This window comes from Rhagoletis pomonella, unplaced genomic scaffold, assembly GCF_013731165.1.
Source record: "Rhagoletis pomonella isolate Grant_MI unplaced genomic scaffold, Rhpom_1.0 Rhpom_scaffold_00006, whole genome shotgun sequence".
Classification (NCBI taxonomy): domain Eukaryota; kingdom Metazoa; phylum Arthropoda; class Insecta; order Diptera; family Tephritidae; genus Rhagoletis; species Rhagoletis pomonella.
In genome coordinates, this window is record NW_023458560.1 from 28,725,826 (window position 1) to 28,753,120 (window position 27,295).

Below are 27,295 nucleotides of genomic sequence, written 5' to 3' on the forward strand. Positions count from 1 at the left end.
CGCGCTTAGGGATTATAACCCTTACTAAGTAGAATTCTCCTTTCTGTATCGCCGGAAAAGAAGGGCGGACGTATTTTTGAGCAGAACTTTCCTCTGCGTAGGCGGCTTTCAGCCGCGCTTAGGTATTAAAACCCTTACTAAGTAGAAGTAAATAATTCATATTAGAAAAAACGAAATGATCCATATGCACACTTTCGTTAGAAAACCGAAATAATGCATATAACAAAAACCGAAATAATGCATGCATGCACAATTTCAGTTCAAAACCGAAATAATGCATATGGCAAATACCGAAATAAAGCATACATGCACAGTTTCGGATGAAAACCGAAATAATGCATATGTGAAAGACGAAGGTATGCATACATGCACAGTTTCGGTTGAAAACCGAAATAATGCATATAACAAAAACCGAAATAATGCAGGCATGCACAGTTTCGGTTGAAAACCGAAATAATGCATATGAAAAACCCGAAGTAATGCATACATGCACAGTTTCGGTCGAAAACCGAAATAATGCATATGAGAAAATACCGAAATTATGCATATGCATACTTTCGTTTTAAAAGCGAAATAATGCATATGAAAAAAAACGAAGTAATGCATACATGCACAGTTTCGGTTTAAAACCGAAATAATGCATATGGTAAAAACCGAAATAAAGCATACATGCACAGTTTCGGTTGAAACCGAAATAATGTCTAAATGCACAGTTTCCATATGCGCAATTTCGGTGCCCCGTTTTGACACCAACTGTGGCTTTGCATCCGTCTGCGAGACATGTGTCGTTGATGGTGCACACTGACAGCCTAGCATATAAATGCGAAATTATACACAACGTGAAATTTTTGTTGTAGATCGTAGAGCTACATAAGTTGTGTGGTTGAGTCGGTTGAGTTGATTGCTTGGCTAGTTGCCCAGCTGGTTGTCGCCTTTTTTTGATGTGCTCAGCATCGGGGTTTGGGGCGACGTGCAAGTTAAAATTTATGTAATTAGAGCATAGAATTTGGGCACCTTTAAGTGGGTAAAAAAAGTGTTTCAGCAACTTTATTTCGTTTTTATGCTTGAATAAAATACATGTTTCAAAAAATACTTTAAAGAGCATATATTCTTTATACATATGTACAAGTATATAAAATAAAGTCCAAAATTACGCAAGAAGGCCCTAACCTAAAAACTAATTAAAGGATTTTCACCAAATTTGGGCTGTACCACAATTCCTAAGACCCGTGGCAAGGACATATATTGTTATGTGGCAAGTTATGTGGCAGGTAATAAGATCAACGGAAATAAGACCAATTGATTTCATTTCCCACCCTGGTATGAAATAAAGACAATTGACATTATTACCTTTTCAAAAGCAAAATAAATTCCATTGACATTATTGCTCTTTCAAGCATTAAATTTGCTTACCGGCGCGCCACACCACGTCACGCTACGCCCCAGGGTGGGAAATAAAGTCAGTTGACCTAATTTCCGATGACCTTGTTACCAGTCACCGAAAGCAATATTTTCATAAAATCCGGAGTTAGAGTCCGATTCAGCTAAAATTAGATATCTAAATCCCCTATGTTCACAGAGCACGTGAGAAATGTATTCACTAGGGGGCGCTGAAGTTAGGATATTCAAAACATTTGTTATTAAGGTCCGATTCGGTTGAAATTGGAAATAAGTCTGTTCCAGATACTTTAGGATTTGCTGCATTTTTACAGGAAAAGCTGTTTTCGGCATTAGGCCCATTTTTCGTAAAGCTATGGGCATTCAAAGAAAGCAACTTTTATACAAAAATATATTTCGAAAACGGCTGGACAAAAAAGCATCAGTCCAGCGCCTTCGTTTTGACGTGCGGGCCACAGTCCCCAAGTTTAAATGTTGAATACGTGATATTACTAACATCAGATTCAAGTCAAATCTGTACATAAAATATTAAGTAGTTTTAATTGTATTGAATTTAATTAAATAAATCAATTCGAATACCGAACACTAAAAATTAGCAACAGAGACTTTTTCTATGACTTAATATTTGATTAACGCCGTCCGCCACTACTTCGATTCATATTTATTTCGTTTCGTACTGCAGAAATTTGTATTACTTTTTGCTTCTAATATTATTTATTTTTTTAGGTCTCCGTATTAGTATTAGTCTTCGTGGTCGTGCTCGCCTTCTTATTAACCTTGTCTTCGAACTTGTGTATAAGTTAGCCCTCCTAAATATAGTTAAGAAATAATAAATAAATCACTTGCGTTTGACACTGTGTTAATTATTCCAAGTGCTTGATAAATAAGTTAAAATGGATGTTTTATATACGTGGCAACCCTTCTAAATACACTGGATCACAAATTTTAAATTGGGGTTTGTTCTCTAGACGCCACTATCTAATTGCTCGGTGATTCCGAAATTTGGGTAATTTTTTTTTCTATGGATACGTTTTCGAATTTACCGTTATTCATCTTAAAGCAAAAATCGGTTCCTTTTAATCACGTATATCTTACGAACTAATGTAAAATCTTAATATAAAATACGGGAAATGAAAGCCAATGAAATTCTCCGTAAACCATATATATATTACTTTCCGATAGGTCTTACAGATTCTGACAAATTGATTAATCATTCCAGCTTTTTTTATGAAAAAAATCAAGCTTTAAAAGAAGAAAAATTAAAAAAAAAACAATTCTGTGCCAAATTTTTGCATTTGTACTAATGCTTGTTCTGTTACAAAAAAAAAATCATGTTACTGATGAAGAAAATCGATGAACAATAACGAAATAATGAGTGATCAAATGAAAATGCGCAAAGGTTTTTTGTATGAAATATGAGCAGAAAGTCGTGTTACTTAGGTGTACGCGGCGTATGAGTAACATTCTTTCGTGCTCAATTTTCATACAAATAATCTTGCTCATTTCTATTCGACCACTCATTATTTCGTATTTATCTATCGATTTTCTTCATCAGTTACTTTTTTTTTTTTTGGAACAGACCAGGCTTTAGTACAAATGCAAAAATTTGGCACCGAGCCTGTTATTTTTTTTTTAATTTTTCGTCTGTTAAAGTTTGATTTTTTTTAATTATTTCATTAAAAAATAAAAAAGGGTGGAATTAATGTGTCAGAAACTATTAGCCCTATCGGAAAATGATGTATATGCGGTTTATGGAGAATTTCATTGGCTTTCATTTGCTAAATTGGTTCGTAAGATATACGTGATTAAAAGGAACCAATTTTTGCTTTAAGCTGAGTAGCGGTTAATTGCAAGTACCTCGAAAACGTATCCATAGGAAAAAAGAATTAACTCGAATTTTCGAATCACCGAGCAATTCTACATAGGAATTGGATAGTGGCATCCATAGACCAGTGATATTGTTCAGAATTAATAGCTTGTTAAACGCATTTCATTTGATACCCATTTGTTTATTATTTCTTTACCTTACAAAATACTTTGAGTTTTATTTGTAAACAGCTGGCAACCCTCTTTAATATTCAAAAAGTTCAAACTAAGGATATGTTACCACTCTTTCATTTGACGCTTTATTTTAACATTTCATATAACCTATGCATACTTTAATTAAATTCGACTTTTCAAACAGGTGGCAACCTTAATCAAAATATGTTAAAGCCAAACCCTTTTTAGGAAGATTCTAGAACATCTTAATACATAGAGCAAGGGAAGAAGTATTTAGAATTATAGCAACCATTCCGGACCACTGGCCCATTGGCAAACTTGCAGAGAGAAGGGGGATGTGAAAAAGTAAAGTCGGAATTTTTATGCTCTCCACGCTAGGATTGCAATATACCGCAAAAAAATATATCCCTATTTTTTTATTTGGAAATCAAAAAATATTTAGAGGTCGCTCAAAGCGCCCAAAGTTTTCAATGTATTTAATATGGAGAAAAAAGGAACAGTCCAGCGCCTTCGTCTTGGTCTGTAGAAACCGAATTGGTTACTTACGAAAATGAATCTGTCGATAGGCATGGAGTTTTATCTTTGAAACGCCACACTTCTTTTTGAAATCGCATCATTAGTTCTCGTGCAATAAGTGTCTTCGTAAAGCTCTGAAAATTACAACTACTACTTAAAACTACAACTACTATTCTACGTCAAAACAACTTTTCGTAGAAACGGTAAATAATTCTTACAAATCAATATTTTTCTATCGGAAAACTCTGTTTATCTGCAGGAGATTCCCAATAATAATACCCAATTGTTTATTTAACCATATCGCAATTATAATTTATAGGTCCGCCAAAAACCTATAAAAACCCCGAATTATGGGCGGACCAATAAAAAATCGTTAGTGTAAAAAAATGGTTAAATAAACAATTGGGTATTATTATCTAAAGTCTGTTGAAGAGAACCATTGCTTCGAAAAGTTGTTTTTTCCCATATAAAAATACTTTGAAAACTTTGAGCGCTTTGAGCGACCTCTAAATATTTTTTTAATTCAAAATAAAAAAATAGGGGTATACTTCTTTTGATATAGAACAATCCTAGGGGATGAGAGCATTGCAATTCCGACTCTAATTTTTTGTTTTTGTTTTTTGGACCACCCATACATATACATATGTATATGGTCCTAAAAGTGTGTACATTTATGCGGCAGTGTTAGTTTAACATTTTTCAATTTAACAAATATTTGTTAAATGCAAGCGACATGTAGAAATGCAATTGGAAAAACAGCAAAAATATATGTTTTTTAATAAACAAAGCAAAAGGCAGTTGATGGGGAAACCAGCACACGGGAAATGGACATATGTATACAATTACATATGTATGTAGTTATATTCGTAAATATGTCACTGAGCAGAACAAAAAGAACAGCAACAATGAAAATGCAATAAATTCTCTATTTCAATTGGTTTTGTAGGCAATTTAGCTCACGTACAGACACAAACACAGATACCACACCACATGCACGCAACTAAGTTTGTTAAAAAACACCATGTTAGGCTTTCTGCACATTGGTCGTCCAATCATCGTTTGCTTCATCGTCGTCACAAACATGATGCACCGATTACATGGCGACTACACTTTCGCACACTCAGTCGTGATATTTCCATTTCTTGAATTTTATAGCAATTATCCACTTTTTAATTATTATGTAATTTTTGTGCAATTTTAATGCAAATATTAACTTTGTTACTAGTTTTTCCCCAAAAAAAAAATGTAAACAAACAATGCGTGCATAACGCTTAGCAAACGACAGTGTCGTAGTTATCCCTTTCTGTATCTTATACGATTTGCCGATAACTAAAAGTGTGCAGCCCTCCATTGAAATGCCTGTGCTCGGCTCAAAATTTCACGGCGAGACGATAACGCAACCGCGACGATTGGAAGACAAGTGTGCAGATAGCCTAAATGTGTACGCAAACGGATCGGGTGCCGCCGATTGCTTGGCAAACAACCGACAGCCAGCCAAACACAATTTTACCAGAAACAAATTTAGTCAATGGGCCGGCGAATATTCAAATCAACGAGAGTGCACTCACATACATAACTCGTAAAGTGGTTTGTAGGTGTTTGTTTTATTTCAGAATATTTGCCTATGCCACCGCGGTTTAGTGGGCGGGCGTCCATTGCAATGTGTGTTGACCGATATTTGTGGAAAATTGCCAGTCGCTTTGCCAAGTGCAAGTGGTGAGGAGCCCCTTTCGTTGGCAACGCCCAATAATAGCGGCATTGATGGTTGTTTGTGTCGTTCAATGGTGACGACGATGGACGTTCAGCGGCTACGGAGGCGGCGGTGTATGTGGGAACAGCAATGGCGCGCTTCTGCCAAAAATTACAAATAAAATCGCTTGAGAGCGCTGTTTGGATTGCCAAGCGTTTGGCACAATTTGATTTATATTTGTTGTAAATACAATTGAAAACCTTTTGGTAGGTGCCAGGCCAGTAAGCCGTAGCTGCACTGTAGCTGGATGTAAAACATCCGAGCTAAAAGGAAAAAGAAGACAATTAAATGGGGGAAAAATTTTTTAAAATAGTGAATCAACAATCAATAAAATGACAGAAAAATTGGCAAAAATGATAAAATAAACAGATGTATGTATGTAGGTATGTATGCATGTATCGATGAACAAATGCATTCATACGGGAATAAGTACTTAAGGAGTACTTATGTAAATAGAGACTGCTCAACATCGTAAACGTTTAAGTAAACGTTAACGTAATTACAAACGTAAACGTAAGCATAATCGGAAATGTAAACATAATCGTAATAATAAACATAAATGTAACCGTACTCGTACTTTTAATCGTGTAAGTAATCGGAATCGTAATCGGAATCGTAAGCTTTTGAAATGATGGTTAAAGCTATCTAGATAAAATTAGATATATTTGTACCAGAATTTTTTTCTTTTCTAGGCATTGTTGTTTACTAAAAGATAACTAAAAACGAGATATAATTAATTTAATGGTATGTAACTACACCCTTATAACGTGTGAACATGCATTCCGCTTCACTTGAATCTTTATATAATTTCTCAGTCATACGCTTAGTTAGGGGGTTATTACTAGGAGGTACAATATTTTTTTTACCAAGATCTGAGCTTATATCTGGCCTTGTTGGCATAGGAGAAATTAATTACGTTTTTAATCTCATTTTGAATAATGATTAATTTTCGAATAAAAGTAGTGGTAATGAAGAAATCAATTTGATTAGTTTGGATTTTATTCCACTTTATATCAAACTACAAGAATGGCCTCAAGTCTTTATATATTTAAGCTCGGATCTTGATGAAAAAATGTGTATGTATTGAAATGAAGCGGAGTGTACTTACATACGTAATATATAAAAATTTCGCAGCTGCACCAATTTTGAACAATTTCGCAGGATCACCCATATCTTTGAAAATATGAAAATATAAATTTTAAATGGAGCAGTCCCGTTTTGTATTCTACATATTGTGAAAGTTCGCTGACTTTAATTTATATAATTTTAGACATATTCTACTAAAACTGCTTTTAGCAAACAAGTTCTTCAACCAATGTTTTCTGTCGGCGACAATATGCACAAGCCAAATATGGGTCGTTACTAAGCTTTGAAAAATTTAAGTCTTTTAAATTTGACATAATAATTGTGTCTTGTAACAAATAGTCAGTACTAATTTGTACTGGAACGTGAAAATTTTCACTGGAAACTTGTAGATTAAACCCAAAAAATTTACAACGGAGCAATGAATCGAGAGCGTAATAACGCGGAACAGCTGCAAATTCTTGCTAGTGAAATTTTTACTAGCAGAAATTAGCTAACAGAAGAAGAGCAGAAAAAGAACAAGAATAAATGTCAAAAGCTGCCATTTGTTGCATTAATTAAGCGTAAACAAAAGTAAAATGTCGAAACGGTGCAACAATTGCCCGCTTGCAAGTTTTTACTAATTTTGTGTTCAATAACTGTTTTGCTAATTTTCTCTTCTTCTCAATATTACCCTCTATTTTGCTTTTACGCTCTCGCTGAAATTTTTACTGGAAATGTTACTATACAAACCTACTATAAAAACTATGTGTTTCGATCAGCGATGGGCGGAGAGAGCCTTTACTCTCCGCGCGGCTATACAAAATGTGAAGAAAGCTTAAAAGAGCTTTGCCCGCGGGCAAGGCAGTGCCCATGATCGGTTAAGATTAACCGTCATCGACCAAATAGATTCATCATACAAGATTAAGCTCTTAAGACTATCATTTGATAAAGTTTTTTTTTAATAAGCACAGAAATTTTCAAATATTCCCTTAAACTAAATAATACTGGTGTACAAATAATTACAGGGAAGAATTAATATGAATTATCTAGACTTAAAGCGCAACACTCTCGCTTGATGCATCGCACCTCTTCCGGAGTTGCTTCACGGGGCTCTGTATGACTTTCAGCATACAGAGGTGGTACAAGAGCTACCATTGGCCACATCGCCTACCCAATTTTCTAACTTAAATACATAACCGATGCTCAACTCGCTTGACGCATCAACCCACAATGCTCAACAATTCGGCTCGAAGGACCAAAATGTAAAACCCCGGGCGTCGCAAGGATCGCAATTGGATGCACCAGTATTTTATAATATAGAAGAAAAATATTGAAAGAATGGATTTAGTATTTTGCAACGTTTTATTAGAATCGACAATTTCGATAATGATATATCTATATTTATTTTAGGAAGTGGCCTGGTAGCTGCGTTGTGTTCTCTTTGATCTCCAAAAAGAAATGACAAATATAACTAAGTTTGGACCGCCGGACAATAACTGACGTTAAGGGGAAACTTAACGAAGGTTCATTGTCCGGTGGGATACATTGGTTAACGGCTTAGCTGTTGGTAAATTCATACGAGCATGTATTAGTGTATATACATATACCAGCATTAGGGCGGTTCACTAAAGGTGTGAAAAATATTTAGGCCACGATTATTCAAATACCTTTTTCAAATCGATTATTCGATCGCTGTAACAAGCATTATACATACATACATACCGGACTAAATGTTGATGCTGATAGATAACTCATACACCATGGTTTGCAAATAATTTACGCTGACAGGCATGAAATGCAGACTCGCGATCGGTATGAATTTTTACTTATTATTTTATTTCGAGGGCATTATTAGCAAACTCATATTTCAAAACTCAATGCCCAAAGGCATCCACTTGATTACTTGCTTGACCGGCTAAGTTTGTCGCATGCCATGGCGTATGAGTAACACTCGTATCTTCTATCGAACAAAAAATGTAAATTACTGCCAAAAACCCGCTTCGCAGTACATATCTCCATTGAAAATAAAACCTTTTTTCAGTAAAGTGTTTTTTTTTTAACTGGTGTTCACTGAAATAAAGGAACTCCTGGTGTGATATGTTTAAGAAAAGCTATGTATGTAAATTCAGATATCTATCTTTGAACAAAAATTAGAAAAATGCAAAAGGTGCAACTACAATTTTCTAGTTTGAAGTGCCTACAAAATACCGTTAGTTTTTGAATTTTTTTTTTCTTTTGCTGACGGCGCGCATATTTCTCCAAGCTGCCCTTTGATGAGGAGCCAATCGCTAACCATCTCAATTGCACTATTACGATCAAAATTTTTCGATACAAAATCTATGGAAATCTCATTTTTCTAGAAATTTATATTTCTCGGTAATTTTTTTTTAATTTTTTTTTTTTTTAATTTTAAAAGGTTTCCTTGGCAAATTGTAATATCTTATTTAACTTATAACATAAATGTATTTGAATTTAGTTTTAATCTTTAACATACCCGGGTATGTTTTGCGTTTTAAAATTGCTATCTAAGGATCCAATGCACTAAGCTGTCGTCGAGTGAGTCGTTCACCAAGATCAACAATTTTTTTCTTTTTTAAATTTTGATTCATTGGGAAACATTTGGCAATAAAAATCCCATATCTCCCGATATATCCGATTATACATAAGTAATTCTTTGCCGACGGATTTTTCAGGTTTGTGCAAGCGTTGAACTACATGATGTAACAAGAAACATCACAAGAATTCTTTTCGTCTACTTGAAAAACATTTTTCTCACATAATTACATAACAAGTTTTGTGCCTAAACAATCCTTTTCGCATATATATTCAAAACACATGATCATAAAGTGTGGACTGAGAAACTCCATTATTCATACAGTAAAATAACATATTTCTCAAATATTGTTTTACATACTTAAAATAAACACATATTTTTTTTTAGAAAATAACAATAAAGTCTTAGCCAGATTAAAAGAAATGTGTGAAATATTCACATTTTCGTCATAATTTCCCATATAAAATGTATGTGCATACCCGGGTATGCTGCTGTTGACGTACGTATAATTTTTCTGCTGTTGACATAAAGGTTAAGAGTCAAAGACTTTTCAAAATTCGTGGCGTAGTTTTAGTATACACTTTTATACAAAGAAAAAAAAATGCACACACTGAATGTACATAACATACATACTTACATATATATATATATATATACGGGTATTACCACGCAATTTTCACCACCTGAGAAAAAATAGCACGCGCATTCGCGCAACTTAGCTGCGTATAAAAAAATATACGAGTACTTACATGTGTATATGTGTATGTAATGCTTAAGACGACCAATTAACCAACACACTGAGGCAGGTGTGGGTATTGCACTTGACCAACATTCCAATTTCCATTTGCAAATAAAGTGGGTCAAAAGGTCACAACTCAATTGAAAAGTTTAAATTTAAATTAAATTAATATTTTTATATTCAAAAGGGCGGTTAATTTAAAAATGTATGTCTGCATTTCTATTCTATATTATATGGGACATTCCAACGTGATGGATGGGACATTTTAACTCGATTTATGGTAACTTTTTTTAACCATTAATTTGAGACGTTTCAAAATGTTAATACGAATCTAATAAAGCATAAAATTGAATTATATAATTTACACTGAAAATTAACATTTTCCAAGACTGACTCGGTGGAAAAACCACATGGTGAAATTATAATAAGGTGATTTGGAAAAAATCGGTCGTCTTGTTGGCACTCGTCATTTTTTTTTTTTAAAGTAGGTACTTTGGGAAAAATAGTGTCTAAAATTCTCCATTTTAGTAATTCACTTTATTGTAATTTTTTAAGAATTTGGTATTTTCAGAACAATTTTCGCACTCAAAATGTAAAAACTTAAAAAATATCGTGGTTAGGGTCCTTTATTGATTTTGCGAAAAAAATATTTTATTGTTAATTTTCCACAGATTTTAATTAGTTGTACTAATTAGTTTTTAGATTTTAATCCTTATTTACATTTGGCAGCAGTGTATATTCGGCTCTAAAACAGGTGGAAGCACTCTGCAATATATTTTCAGCTACTATCTCCTTAAACTTGTTTCGTCTGGCACCCAGTGGGTGATACGCATTTCAATTACCTTAATTCAAATTGAGATTTATTTCCCAAATATTTGGCAACCCTCAACATTTACATAGTTTAGAAATAAAGCCTTTAAAACCCATTCAGATTGATAACCATATAGGAATATTTTATTTATTACTTTAAATAACTTGGATTAAATTTTTAAAAGGTGGCAACTCTTTTCGAGAAAGTAAAGTAAAACCTTATTGCATATCTACAGCTCGAGCCCTTTGATTTGACACCTCACACTTTAATATCGGTGCGGAACGGTACGGATCTGATGGCATTGATTATTAAATAAATTCAGTTTAATTGTTTAACAGGTGGCAACTCTTTCCGAAAAATAAAACCTTTATTGTTCATCTACTGCCCAAGCTCCTGAAATTACACCTCATTTTTTGTAAATCGAAAGAACGGTCTACCCGCATAGATTTAAACACAATCTATGCAATTTATTTTTTGACCTGTGGTATCGCCTTCGCTGGAATGACCCATATGTAGTTATTTCCATGAATGTGTTTATTTATGCACATCTTAATTAGCAAGCAAACGTACAAGAAATATGTGCTCGCCATTAAATTTTATGTGAAAGGCAAGCAATTCAGCTGAGTGCCGCTCAGTAACCGACCTAGTGCTTATAGATACTATAGCAGATGCGCGACTATATATATGTATGTATATGTGGGTAATTGAATAATATGTTGCCTGTGCCACACAAATTGTAAGCGGTCGCAGCTTTACACCTTTTTATATTTAAAAAAAAATAACTAAATGCCAAATGGAAAAAGAAATATGTATGTATGTGAAAAAAAAGCAAAAGCGTATGAATATTTAAAGACGACTCGCACTATTTGCTTTGCTAGGCACTTAACCTGAGAATGCGACTATTTGTTACATAAGTACGAACGTGTCTGTGAGAAAGTCAGTTATACATTGGGTACATGGAATTTCGTAGGTAAACACTTGACCTGTGCCACCGCAGAGTTCTTGTACGAAGGCTAAGCATCAGCGAATTTTTGCGGTGCAACGCCTAAATGTAGGCCAACTAAAAGAAGATGAAAACTTAAGGTTTTTTTTTTTATAAGCAACACACATCAATGAGAACAACGATTAACGAAGGTATATAAAAAATAAGCCTGCATATACTAGAAACAAGTAAAATATATCTACTTGCATTTGTATGTGTGCAAACAACACACTTTGCTGCACCTTTAGGAGAGGTGAGTGTGCGCCTAAGAGCGCCAGCTACTTACATAAGTAAACGTGAAAATTAGCTGACAAAATTGTATCTTCTCTTGCACCTGAACTCACCTTAATATACATAAGTGCTAGCATATTATTATAAGTACATACCTAAATATGTATATATGTACTCATTAGGAATGTTAAACCCGGGATCGCGGGATTCTTGGCAAATAATCCCGGGGTTTTCGGGATTTGTAACTTGCAGTGATGGCAATAATAGAAACTCCTTTTCTTGACCAGTCTATGGCTATATTTATTTTTTTATTTACTTAATAATTAATATTTTTCTATATATAAATGTCAAGCTTATTATACTTATAATACCCCGATACTTAATTTGAAGCACAAATATCAATATATTCGCAAAACCATAAAATTGCGTTTTTAGTTTTTCACTCTGACGTCAGTTATGGAAAAATGATTTAAAAAATTCAGAGAAATATGCTTATAGAATGAGTATGGATATCAAATTAAAGAAGAAATCCTGTAGAATTTAAGCAGATTAAAGTTTTTGTGCAGAAGGACTGGTAAGTATTGAAAATGTTCTTTTAGAATTGTATCGTTGAAATTTCCCAATATTTGTTTTTGAAAAAATTATATGTTAAGGACTCATATAAACTCTATAACACCCTTCTTTAGCAGCTTAAAAAAATTAACTATTCGTCCTTCTGAATCCAAACAAATTTTAACTGCTTTAAATTCTAAAGAAATTTCCTCTTGCATTTGGTACCCATATATTTTATTCCACATTGCATTGAATTTTTTTCACAAATTTTTTGAATTAATTATACATATATTTGAAATTATAAAGTCCTTTAAAATAAATAAAAAAGTAGGTTTCAAACCCATTTATTTATTATTTATTTTATGGTAGCAATGCTTCTCGAACAATATAGAAGCGATTTTTTCGAACCCATGATTTCGGGATTGTGACAACGACATACCGAAAATCCCGGGATCGGAAAAAGCTGAAAAATTAACATCCCTTGTACTCATAAATGCCAGTTTATCTACTTCTGTGTCTGTTGTATGCTGCCTCGCGCCACACTCTGTGCGGTTGACTCTTACGTCCAGTTGTGCAGCACAATTGGTACCTAAAATTAAAATTCTAAAAACAAAAAAAGCTACTTACAACTACTGTTGCATCGCTGTAGTAGGGATGTAAATGGGACAAGATTAGCAACAGCTGCTTGCAAACAAAAGCACCAGCAGATGCACTGGCATCAGCAATGACGGCGATTCAAAAGTCGTTATGCCAATCATGTCTGCGGACATAACTATGTACATATGTATATGTATCTATGTACATGTGTATGTACACAAACACAGCAACAAAAATGTAATGGCAATGAGCTACAATAAACAAGTGCAAGTGTTGCACGAAAAGCACACATGTTTATATGAAAGCATACCAACAAGCTTCTGCAAATTTAAATATTTATGTACATATGAAATACTTTTGTAGATCCCAGTCAGCAAAAGAAATAAGAAAGTTACTTTCTAAGCGGCGTTCTCTTTGAAGTGATAAACAAGCCTATCGTATTCGATTGTTCTTGTTATTTTTTATTTTTTTTACTAGCTTTTTCCCGTGGCATTATATTGTTTAAGTAGGCTATTCAAAGCTTGGTGAGCTCACAGGCTTATACTAAATATTGACCACTGAGCAGATGCGACACCTAGATAAGTGCGAATGGTTGTTTTAGGAGCTTCCTTACCATATTTGGATATAATATTAGTCCAAATTGTCCGACTTGAAGTTAACCATTTGACGACCATTCCTGATCCGTTGAGAAATTCAAAGGCATGACAACTAATTCGAATTCAGCGACTTCTTATTACTAAACAAAAGTTTCGCCAAAAAAAGTTTATCTACAAAGGCGTCAAATAATGTTGGACTTATAAGGGCTTCAACATCTTTGTGCCAAATTTATGTGTAAAACGGTCACCGGTGTCTCTTTGGTCGCCAAAGGGTTGAAGCCTAGAAAATGCTGAACACATTTGTTCTTAGGTCCTGACTTTTTCCGACTAGATACAGTCGGCCTTAGAAAGTAAGTTATTGGTTGAATAGTAGGCTACACAAATGTATCAGTCCTCTGGTAAATAGAGAGCTGCATGAAATTCGTCAGCTGATATTATGACACTATGACTACTGACAGGAATTATTTAATTGTCCACCACTTCTATGGAGTAATACCTATTCGGTGATTCCGTAAGAGAGACTCGTGGTGTCAGTAGGTTCAACGGATCAAATTAAACTACATTGCGGCAGCTGCGACATACTTATGTTATATAATGTATTATATATAATGTATATAATGTAAAAGTCATTCGACTGTAGGCACGTCACATTTGTTCCCATAAAGTGGTGGCTTGTAATAACCAGCGAGTTTTCTAGATTATACTTTAATTATTATAGTAGAATAACTGAGGGTAAGTAAGAGCCCTTGCGAATAACTTAGAGCCATCGCAGCATAATGACATGAAATTACGTTACATGGTCAAGATTTAGTACTCATCCCATCGCACCCAATAAGCGATTATTGTGTGGAATAATTCTTCTGTAGTCTTAGCTTTTAAAGTGTGCACGAAGATCTTCCATAATACTTGAGGTGCCGAACCTTTTATCACTCCACTTTAAAAACGCGTCCATCCTTACTGCCTTGCGGCTGCCTAAAATTCCCATACAAGTCCACTCTTAGCTAGAGAGCAATGTATTTTATGCCGATTGACTTTCGTTTTGCTGGTTTCAAGAGTGCCTAGATTAGATTAGATAAGACTTGAGGGATTATTTTCTACTAGCGTAACCTCAGCAGGAAATTCTGCTGCCAAAGAGGAGAGAGATCCAATCCCACGTGAATTAGTGTGCACCCAGTCGAATCCGAAAGAATATTTTGAAGGCATCATTGGTGTGAGGAAAAGATATTGTAAGGTCACTTAACGGTATAGTGCGTTTTCGATGGTAGTTACTATATAGTGAATAGCAGTCCTTCCTTGCCAGTGGCATGCTGACAGCTATAGAACTTATTTATATAAGTTTCCTGGTGGATGGATGTATCCAGGCTTAAAAGTGGAAAGTGCGTTGGCTTTACACAGAAGGAGATTTCTCCCAGTCTCATTCATCACTCGTGCTGAAAAGCTATTTTTAGAGAAAGCACATGCATATCATTTAGCTTGCGGCGCTCCAACAGTCTCAATCACCGAGTGAGCCATTCGATCCGTGTTGGAGTCTTCACGCAGCGGATTTTTTCCTAATTAAAATTTTTTTCTTTTGTAATCGAATGTTTTTTTTTTTTATATTTAGCTTTTAAACGTTTCAGAAAGGAAAATCTAGTATTTTTAATTTCATTAAATTTTAGAAATGGGTTTAAGTATTTATTTTCTTTCTTAATTGTTATATATTTGTTCTTCTTTTATTTAATTTTCTTCTTTTCCTAATTTAATTTTTAGATTTTATTGTTTTAAGTAGTAAATGAAAAATTATTTTAATTGCACTTGTTATTTAAGATAATTTTTTATTTATTTTTGTTTTGATTAAATTTGTTTTTTTTTTCTTTTCTTGATTAAATTTTTCTTTCCTTAAATACTTTTTATTATTTAAAAGAAATATTTATTTAGTTTTTTAATTTAATATAATTGTTAAAAAAAAAATGTGTTGCTAAAAGGAAAAACCGCTTAACGCTAATACCTCCTCATTAGCAGATCTTTCAATTAGTATGTATTTCCAAGGGCAGAAAAGAGCTTTTAATATGGTGGCCAGAATTGACAATTGTATTACGTAAGTCTTATAACAACGGATATAGAATGCAATGCCAGATTCATACAAAGAGATTTGTAGGTCCCAGTAGGCATTTCCTCGTGATACGATATCTACTTACGTACATCGCAGATGACAGTACACTTTTCTTAATCGATTTCCCGCCGGTTGCAGAAATTCTTTCAGACGTCCTTGTAGGCAGGCTAAGAAACATTTTTCTTTGCAGAATTAAGTAGGTTAATGATTTCGTTGCTAGGAGAGGCTGGTCCACCAATGTGTATATTAGTATTCAAATCCGAGTTCTCCTCTGTATATTCCCATAGTTTACATAATCCCTGATTCTCGGTTTCATATCGGTGACGACAGTAGGCCAAACTTACTGAGAGAAGTGTTATTGGCCAGAGGCTCTGGTGGGAACTTTCTGAACTTATTCCAATCGGTACGTCTTCCTTTTTCTGTAAGCAACCGGAGTCGGGCATTCAAGAAGCGTAAAATTTATATCAAATACAAGCCAAGAAGTATAACTCTGATCAAGACACGCATCGGGGCATCCAAATGTTTCTATTTTTTCTTACTTTCCGTTGCAGTACACATACACCTTCTTATCTGTCTGCGAATATCAGAGCCATTCGAAGAACATTTCGTGAAACTTCCATGGAAAGGTTTCTATTGCAAAAGCTCTGCCTGAAGACGTTGTGAATTGAAAGCATTCTTCAAATTGCCGACTGGGTTGACGCACAAGCGCTCTCAATGCTAACTGTTATTGTTATTATTCATGTGTACCAGGTTGTTTCGATTGTTGTTGTTACTGCAATTGCTGTTAGAGTTAACGTCATTCGTGTTTTTGTTGTTGACTGAGGCTGTTGTCCTTCAGCATTTCAGAAATTATCTATTCAACTGTCTATGTGTTAGTTCCGCTTTGTTCGCATCCATTGTTACTGTTATGTTCTGTCTGTTTATGTTACACTTACAGCAGTACGGATATTGTTGTTGTTTCTGCTGTTGCTGATAATATCATTGTTGCTACTATTACTGTGTACTTCGTTTGTTTACACTGGTAAGCAGTCAGGGTGTTAATGCTAATAATAAGCCTTTTACCCTCGCAAATTGTTTTTGTAACTTAAGAGGCATACATACGTAAAGAATTTTGAGCAAGAAAATGAAGCCTTTAATGTAAGCTGATATTAAAAAAAATATTTTTGGGCACAGCCATATTCAGTTTTGTCTAATATAACGAAGTACAAAATGGGCCAAATGCCACGTGTGTCGGATATATAGTTTAAATACACCTCACTTTTCCCTATACGTATTTCTCATAGTTGCATCGGACTTTGACAAATCAAGATTAAAATTATGCTAAGAGTCATTCCCAATTATTCGTCTTCTTCTTAGTCCCTTCCGTTGCAACTAACGTATACTGGAAATGCTCAAGTTCTTCTCTACCCACAGCCGGATTCCAACATTCGCTATCGCTAATTTTTAACGCAAAAAATCTTCAAAGTAATAGCTAGGGATAAATCGATACCATCAAGGTATTACTAAAATCAGTATTTGTAAATACTTGTATCAAACAAGGTATCGATACCTACTCAGTATCGGAAAGGTATCGAGTACTTGTACATAGAAATACTATTTTGCATATTTTCAAACTTATTGTGTGTTTTTTTTTTTCAAAAAAAAAATGCATTTTCACAAGATAATTTTTTTTAATTTTTTTCACGCAAAAATTTAAGACAACAATTATTTTTGTAAAGGATTTGATTTCGAAAACATTAGAATACATATTTACAAGATTAATAGAGATTTTTTTTTATATAAAATAAGTTTAAGGAAAGAACTTTTTTTTTTGTTATGTTTCCCAAAAACATCAACTTTTCCAAGTGTTTTCCTGGAAGGCGGTTTCGAGATTTTGATATAGTTGTACCTGTTTTTGAGAAAATCCAGGGACAGATGACCCAACAACCGTTATGTACAGACAGGCTTCCTTAGACTATGTTCAAACAGGCACCTAATTGGCAAGTAAGAACCTTTTCACCAATTTAGGCCTTAATTGTTACCGAATTTATCATACAAAAATTCAAATTATTAATTGGCAATTAATTATTAAAAATGCATTGAAATGTCAATAAAAATAAGAACTGATAGGTTAATTTTTCAACATATATCGTGTATATAAATTTAAAAATCACCGCAATTTAAAATTTTTAGAGTTTTGATAATTTTTAATTTCTTGATAATTCCCCTTTTTAATAACTTGAGTGGAATTCCAAAATTTTCTAAACTTTCAAAACTTTTTGAATTTGAGAAATTTTAGTAAATCCCAATAACTCAATATAATGATGAACACTAGATTTCTAGAAATTTTTTATTTTGAAAAAATTTTGAGAATTGTAGGAATTCTAACAAATTTTTTTTAAGTAAAAGTGTCGAATATACAAAATTTATCAAACGAAATTAAAAGTTTTCGAATGTTGAAAACATTTTCATATTTCGGCGTTCTTGAAAATTTAAAAAATTTTCGTAATTCTTGACGATTCAAAAAAATTTGGAACGTTGATGTTTTCAAAATTTTCAAAAAATTTTAAATTCTCGAACTTTGTTATATCAATAAAAAATTTTGGAAAAGTTCTTACTTATAATTTGGTTCTTGCATATGTGTGGTCCTTGTGTAATAGTTTCGCTGAAATTTTGATGTAAATATAACCGCTCACAAAACTTGCTGACTCGATCTGCTCTCTGGTACATTAATTTCTCTTATTTTCTTTGTTTTTTAAGAAGTACCTTTAAAGTTTTTCCATATAACCAAAGATTTGTTTAAACTTTTTATTAAACAAAATAAATACTCGACGTGTCTTATCAATGCATCTTAACTATATGTCTCTTAATTACAGAGAGGTAATATAATTTGTCCATCTCCATTATCATCTAAGAACTTTACTATTACTTTGTGCAATATACATATGTACAATTTCTTATAAAACATATTTTTAATGCCAGTTTCGTGGCTAAATATAGTATTTTTTTTTCTTAATCTTCGTAAGAGCCGTTCAGTATTGCTTTAAAGGAAAAAGGTTGGAACGCGTAACCAACGCCATCGTAAAATTTGCTCATGAATTCGACCCTGCAAAAAACAGAAGCAGTTATTTAAAAAAAAATATATGTATTTACAAATGGTGAAAATTATTCGAAATAAAATATAAAATATAATAATATTCAATCCAGTATACGTTAATTACAAAATGTCTTTTGAGCCGCCATACTCAGCCGTTTACAGAAATAGCAGGTTTAAAAATCTGTTTCGAAAATGAGAATCTGTTTCTACTATACCGTCCTCTCGTTTGTTTGGCGACAAAGAAGTTAACCCTCTAATGAGGGTTTTTAAAATAGCGAACATAGATTTTGCAAATTAGCCTCCCTTGGGTTTTTACACCAAAGTGAGTACTCCAAATTTTTTTATTTTTCGTTAACTTTTTACAAAATTATACAGGTTTACAAAAAAAAAGTGCCTGCTTATGGAACCAACTTTCTATATCCCCATGTTATTTGACGCGCTGAATGGGAGTCCGAGGTCTGTTAATTTCCATCACTTCATACAGATAACTACCAATAGCCCCTCATAAGAAGATAATTGTATTTTTAGTTTTTTGCCTTGTATATTTATTTTTGAAGTGAAACATAGAAGGGAAGAAGGGAGGCGATGGTGGGGTCGGTTGGTCACGATTATTAGTAGGATTAAGATCAATATTAAATTTGAGATCAATATTAAGACTAAGGGCCGTTTTCCCTATTTCTGGTTAAAAGTTATCCCCAGTTAAACATCGTTACCGACGTTATCAACTCAGTGTTTTATGCATGGAGTCAATTACGTCGGTAAAGATGTTTACCTGGAGATTAGTCTTAACCATAGATGATGACAAAGGCCCTAAGACTTATATAAAGATTAAGATTTCGATAGAAAATATGAATATTGAAATTAAGTTTAAGATTCACGTTAAGGTTAAGGTTAAGGTTAAGGTTAACGCAAATGATAAGGTTCAACTAAGGTTAAGGCCAAGGTAATGGTTAAGGTTAAGGATAAGGTTAAGGCTAAGGTTATAGTTAAAGTCAAAGTTAAAGTTAAGGTTATGGTTAAAGTCAAAGTTAAGGTTAAGGTTAAGACTAAGGTTTGGTTTAAAATAAAAGTTAAAGCTAATTTGTGGTTAAGGTTAAGGTTAAGGCTAAGGTTAAGGTTAAAGTTAAGGTAAAAGTTTCGGTTAAGTTTAGCGGAAAAAGTAAAGATTAGATATAGGTTATGGTTAAGGTTAAGATTTAGATTAAGATTGGAATTAGGATTAAGATAATTGTTCATTATTATGCGGAAAAATACGTGTGTAATACAGTGAACTATGCGGGTATTAGAAAGAAGTTTCACTTCCGTGCCGACGTACTATCATCAAACGATCTTCTTGAATACTTAAGCAAATAGCTAATTCAATTACTTACCAGTGTAAACGCAGAGTATGCAAAAATGCCGATAATCCTTCGATAATAACGAGTATGGTGATCGTAAAAAATTGCCATGGTGTGAAGAGAATTCCCACCATAATTCCACCGAATGGCATTGGAAAGCTGATAGGCACATGAACCAACATTTTCCACAGAACATCTGATAATTCTAAAAATACGGAATTTTCAAGTATTTGTTCAGCAAATTGAGCGAATATACTTACGCGCATGCGCCAACGACAGAGCCCACAAGCGAAGATACGACGCCGTATGAGATATAGTACTCAATACATATTCGATAGTGTGTATGGCCTGTTTGATGTAGATTTCACTCATAGGTTCGTCCTCATCACTCTCATGGTGGCCGTGTGTTGATGCAGCTGGTTTAGCTGGCGCACTCGCAACTGCGTTGTTGTGATCTTCAAATGCTTCATTTGTGATCCCATTTGTGGCCACTGTCAGCTAAGTACGTAATAGAAATTATTATTTGAACTCTTAAACATTTATGAGCATTATTTACTTACCACTCTCTGTTTACGCTTGCGTGCCTCCAGCAGCGGATTACCCAACAGCATCCATGGGATGCACAAAACTGCCAACGCCACAAGTATTATTTGCACGATTTTTTGGTATTCGAACATATATTCCTTGCAACCCTCCTTGGGTTCAGTGTTGCCAAATAACAGCATATTGATGAATAAAATGAGTATAGATGGTGCACAGCCAGGCGTAAGAACCTGCTCTGTTGCCCTGCCGGAATACTTCACCCATTTGAAGAACATTAAGAACACTAAATAGCCGAAGAGGAACATCAAAAAGAGCAGCTGTGGCAAAAAATCTAAGAAAATGCGCGCATACTGCTTGAAATGTACAAAATTAACGAGCGACAATATAAGGCCGAACGCCATGTGTAAGAGACCGAATATGATGGAGAGCTTCATTTTGTAGGCATTCAAGAAGATGATCTTATTTTCAGCCACTGACCAGAGCGGATCCATGCCATAGGCATAAACGTCATTCAAGCTATTCAAAGGGTCCAACATTATCAATTCACCGCCATTGAAAGTTCCATTAGGTACAGGTATGCTATCTGCATGCCATGCTGATCCAAAAATATTAAACGATTTGGAGAAGATATCATTGTACACGAAACCAGTGTACATGGCAAATAGGCCCATAAGTAGTATAATATAGCGGCCCACAAAGAATATATTGAATATTTCACCCTTGATTTGGCTCAGTTTCTCCTCCTTCCACACCATGTAGAGACCAATAAGTAATAGAATGAAACCATGTCCCAAATCGCCGAACATCACCGCAAACAAGAAAGGAAAAGTGATGCAACCGTAGAGCGCCGGATTAACTTCGTGATAAGTGCAGAGACCATAAGCATCGATTAAATTCTGGTAGGGGCGTGTAAACTTATTTGTTCTATAAAAGGTCGGCGGCTGTTCGTTTGTCTCGATCACATTCAGGAAGGAACTAACTGTGCTGTTGACTTTGGTCGAAGCTCTAGCGAGCGCATCGCGCACTACAGGCAGATCACGCGTCGGCACCCAGCCCTCACCGATCAGCCAATTGCTGCTCACGTCCATATTAAAGAAGTTAAGCGTATGATAGATCGCTTTCATTTTGGTAACCATCACCGCCCAATAAGGTAAATTTTTCGCCGCCGCGACCAATATGCGATTGCGATGATCTTCGCTCTGATTAAGTACCAGCTGCAAATCTTCAATACGTATGCGTACATCGCTTAGCATTTCTTGACGTTCAGTAGCTGAGCTAGGACAGGGATATAGTGAGACGTGATAACCGGCGCACACTTTCTTGATGCGTTGCTTTAGTTCATCGCCCTGAAAGAAGGCGACAAAGATGGCTTTCGGGACCTGATTGCCCGTATTCAAATCGAGTAACGTGTCATCGACATCACTACGCTTGATGAATACGTTGCCGCGTGAAATACGCCACAACATACGTTCCAATGAGAAGAAACGTTCCAAGTTAATGACGCCAGCCACAAAGCCCAGTTGGCCGCGTTGTTGTTGACCGGGCAAGGGTGGCGCATACTCGACAGCGTCTGAGAAACGATGTGAAGTCATCTTGATGACTTCCGTGTCGGCGAAGAAATCATTCGCTTTCTCAAGCATAAGTCTCAGTTCGAGCATGCCGTGGTAATTGGCTTTCAGATTGACAGTGTTGCCGGCCAGCTCACGTATTTCCATTTCGACCACTTCCACTTGCGCTTCCAGGTCGATGATTTCCCGCGGATATGGTGGTGGTGGTTCGTCTAGCACCTCAGGCATATTGATGTCATCTTTGCGTAGCTCATTTTCGATGTATCGTATTTTACGCTCCAGTTCGTCGCAGCGTCTGACCTCTGAAACGAATTTGCGCTGGAAAGCACTGACTTGAGCATTCAGCTGGAAATGAAATGAAACGAAAAAATATTTTACAAAATAATTTATTATTTACCCATAAAGTATAAATAAAGCATAAAATGTATATATGTACGTACATTAGGGTGCATTACTCTCCATACAAAAAAAAAATCGGACCGGTTTTCCATCGGAAATCTTATAAGTTATTATATTTTAACCCTTTCAGTGCAATTGTTCAATATATTGGACAAACTTTTTTTTACCTAAAGCTCTTTTTTTCTTAAATAAGAGCTTTTGTTTTTAAAACAGTGGTTTTGAGAAAAAGTATATTATTCTTATTTACCGCATTTCTTTTACTCTACTTTCGGGATGCAGTTTACAGTGATTTTTCACAAAAGTGAAATGTGTCACAAAAATGGACATTTGGTTGTGTAACATATATGAACAAATTAAATGGAATTGAGATCCGAAAAAAATGTTAAATGTTATTCTCAGTTTTGAAATATATTTCGCAAAAGAAAAAAAACGAAAAATTATCGATATCACTTTCCTGTTTACAGATCTAGTGTACCACTGTCCAATATAATGGATGCTGAATAATGGTAAAACTAACAGTTTTATAAAATTTTTGATTGTATTTTTGAAATCAATGACCCAAAATTAGCCGATACACACATTTTTACATCTTTAGTTTCAGCGGCTGATTTTTTGTACTGAGGGTTAAGACTTCTGCCGAAATATTTCGTAAAAATATTAAGGTTTAAGCTGGACCCGAGTTTTTTTTTATAAACAAGTTTAGTTTTTAAATATAATTTTTCCAAAAACCTCCTCAGACGATAGACAAGCTTAAGCTTAAAAGGTCTGCATTGGGGTGATTGACTCGGTTCTTATAAACTGATTTCCACCGTTTTTTTGAAATCAGCATTTTTTGAATATCGAATCGAATCGGATTTTTTACCATTTACAAACCATTTTTTTATTTCTTGATTTCTCAATAAAAGTTTTGAGTATTTCGAAGTTTTCGAGGCTTTTTCCAGTTTTTTCTCCAATTCATGTACCCCTTCCTAATGTTTTGACACGAATAGAAAGATCTACACTTTTGCTCCATCTCCGAAAAAGCGTTTTTATGGCAGAAGAGAAATTTGTTTAACCTTTGATCTAAAAAAAAAATTTAACTTATTTTGTTTTGCTCTTTTCTTAATAAAAGCTCTGCTCTTAATAATTTTAATAAATTAAACCCGGTTTATACAGGTTTTTTTCTTAATTCCATAATAAGGAATCGCTTTCATTGAATTTAAAATTTTTCGAATAACTCGAAACGCGAACTTGGGGAAACAGACGAATAATCGAGCATCCTAGTTTGCATACATTTTTTTTTTTTAATTTTATCAGCAGAATCAAAATAATAAGAGTTTTGGTGATATTTTCGAAAGGGTGCAGCTCAGGTAAATGGTAATATTTTAAAGAAATATTTCGGCGGAAATCTTAAAATATACCTAATAAAACCGTCACTTTTTTGTGATGCACTCTAATGTACATGCATATGTCGTAAGGTAGTAAAAAAATGCTGCAATGCCGGTGAGCGGGGTGAGTGAACCGTAAACATTTTAGGTACTTCATATTTTTTTTCTTTCTTTTTTTTTTGGATGCTAAACCTTGGGATGTCAACAATTTTTGCGCTTACTGCATATACATACATTGTAAATACATACATTGTATTGTTGTTGCTATTTTATTTTGAAAAACACCTACATATGTATGCACTTACATCACGAAATTGCACACAACCGCTTTCGCCCAGTTCGGCCAACGATGAATACGCCGCTTCCGGTTGTATAAACATCTGGCACAAGGCCATCGATTCACTGCGGAACATATCACCCATGCTGACGTTTCATTCACAATTGAATGGTTGGTTATCAAGATTGCTAGTGTGCACTATGACGCGACACTTTTCGTACGTGTGCGTGTGTGTGTTTGTATAAGCAGTTGATTTCGTGATATGTTTATTTATGGCTAAAAAGAAAAATGTAAACTAAATTGTTACCTCGATTTATATTTATAAGAGTTTAGCGAGTACATTGGTGGCAAAGTTAAAATACGAAAGCAATAATTTCTTAACACACACACTCAAAAGTATGTATGTACATATGAATATCTGAATATAAACGGCCGCCCCGCAGGCATTATCGGCAAGCAAATCTATCGATAAATCGCGCTACAGTGCTCAACAAGAAAGCGATTAAGGGCCGTTTTCTCATCTAACCTTTAGTTTACCGGCCACTTTATCGTCCCGATATACGAGTTTTCGTTTTCTCATCAGCGCATTAAATTCTCGAATCGATAAACTGTTGCTCACCCGATGCAACCTTTAAAATTTGTACCCAACTTTAAATTTTGGTTTGGTTTTGGTTCATGAGCCAGCTATATTAGATATTTCAACCAAAGGTTTTGGTTTTTGCTAACAGTTGCTCTTGCTCTATATTTGCTTATGTTGCATTGCCAACCTTTGAAATTATATGACGAATGTAGTGAAGTTTCACTCTCGGAACTGTAGTGAAGTTTCACTCTACGAAATAACAAATTTATTTTTACCGGCAAGGTAAGAGAACGAAAACACTTTAAAGTGAGGAACAATTTATCTGCCCTGTTAGTAAAGGCAACTTTACTGCTTACATTAGAAAATGGCCCTAAGTGTTTTTATTTTGTTTATGTGTGATATCTTGTGTCATTACTTGACACACAATGACTTTATGGCTTAAGTGAGTGTTATTTATTAAGTTGCTACTTTATGTTTGCCGCTAACAATCAAGTATATTTTGTCACTTCAAATTTGTTTGTTGTTGCCCAACTCAGCGTGTCGCGAAGATCAGCTTATCAGTAAGCCGCATATCGCTTATCGCATATCGTTGATTTGTTCATATTTGTTATCGTTCGTTCGTTAGAAAAAAGTCATAGCTCAAAAAATTAAAAAATAAATTTCGGGAAACAATTTTTTTCTGCAGTTTTTTTTTAGGAGCTGGAGCGTACCAGGATAAGACAAGGGCTTCATAATGGTTTTCACGCACAAAACTGAAGAGCAAAGGGTAAATTGCTCTATAAAATAGCCGGGCCCCAAAAGGCCGGACTTCGTACTGCAAAATATTGAACTATTAAATGTTTACAATTTGTATGTTGGCCAATTTTCAATTCTGGCTACTATCTTGCAAGCTCTTTTCTGTCTGTCGAAAGACTAATCGAAAGATGTGCTAAATAGGAGGTCTTAGCAATAAGGTTTCTAAAAATTTTATGAATAAATAAAAAAAAATTTTTAATTACCAATTTCTATATATGAACTATATAGAAAGCAGAGAACAATTTCTCGCAGACTCATAGAATTTGTTTTGATATATTTTTTTGATTTCAAAATTATAGCAGCCATTATAAACAATTTTTTTGATTGATTCAATTCACTCTCTTGATAAATTTTTTTCCGGCAGAGCAGGTATAATCATGGGCGTAGCCCTAATCCCGTGCCAGATTGGAAAGGTCTTTCCTAATTCTGACGGGGCTATTGGTATTGCACAACGTCATTTGGCACAGCCCAATAATATCTATTGGGGATACTCAATTCAGATATCGTGGCGTGTAGGCAACTCCTTTTAGTGCAGCCGAAAGCGACTTTGAAGTCGACAAAGAGATGGCGAGTGTCGAGCCTTTTCATCGATGACGCGGGTTCGATCCCTGCTGACGACTAAAAAATAGAAGTGTGATGAGGAGATGTGGTGATCTCCGAAATATCTGATATAACTTCTACCGCTTAGAATTTGTTCTTTTTCATAATCGTGGTAAAAAGCTCAAAACAATATTAAGAATAAAAAATATTAATAAGCCACAATAAGATTGACAAATACGGACTTTTCCGAGATTTGGCGCACTTTCCAGGTCTAAAGCCACACTAATAAGGCTCAATCAGTTCGTGGGCGGCGAGCTTCAGTCTTTCACACAATACATCCGATAAGACCTTGTAACCTATGCTTAGAGGGCTAATCCCGCGGTAGTTGACGCATATGGCGGGGTTATTTATGAGCGGGAAATATGCTTCCACTGCTCGCACGTTTCGATTTGTTGAAGAGGCGTGAGAGTCGAGTGACAAATAAATTGGTAGTCTGTTACGATTGCAGCATTTCGCGTTAAGCTTTCCTTGCATTGTTGGGTGCACATTTTTTATTGCAGAGAGACGGGTGCATATCTTGGCTTCAACAAGTTAGTAGTCCGAGTCGATGTTCGGCCCTCGGAGTGTACGTATATCTAAAACGCTTGAAGCATGCCTTCCGTCTATCACAACATGATCGATTTGGTTTCTCGTTTTTCGATCTGGAGACAGCCATGTAGCTTGATGGATGTTCTTATGCTGGAACCTAGTACTACATATTACCATGTTTCGGGCCCCGGCGAAGTCGATCAGCCTCAATCAGTTATCAGACGTTTCGTCGTAGAGGCTGTGTTTGTCGACAGAGGTACCATAGATCCTTTCCTTGATCGGCTCAGCTCGACATTCTCGTGATTTAAGTATATACGTTGGCGCGCGCCAATTTAGGGATG

General features: G+C 34.9%; 1 protein-coding gene across 1 annotated transcript; it reads right to left on the bottom strand.

The window, feature by feature from the left end:
• Positions 1-18,875: 18,875 nt before the first annotated feature.
• On the bottom strand, positions 18,876-24,624 carry LOC118741669 (V-type proton ATPase 116 kDa subunit a1-like). The gene is made up of 5 exons (XM_036473642.1): positions 24,480-24,624; positions 20,858-22,753; positions 20,558-20,795; positions 20,331-20,502; positions 18,876-18,969 (listed from the first exon to the last, which is right to left on the bottom strand). The coding sequence occupies exons 1-5, from the start codon at positions 24,594-24,596 to the stop codon at positions 18,876-18,878; spliced, it is 2,517 nt and encodes an 838-aa protein (XP_036329535.1). The 5' UTR covers positions 24,597-24,624.
• Between the last annotated feature and the right edge of the window lie 2,671 nt (positions 24,625-27,295).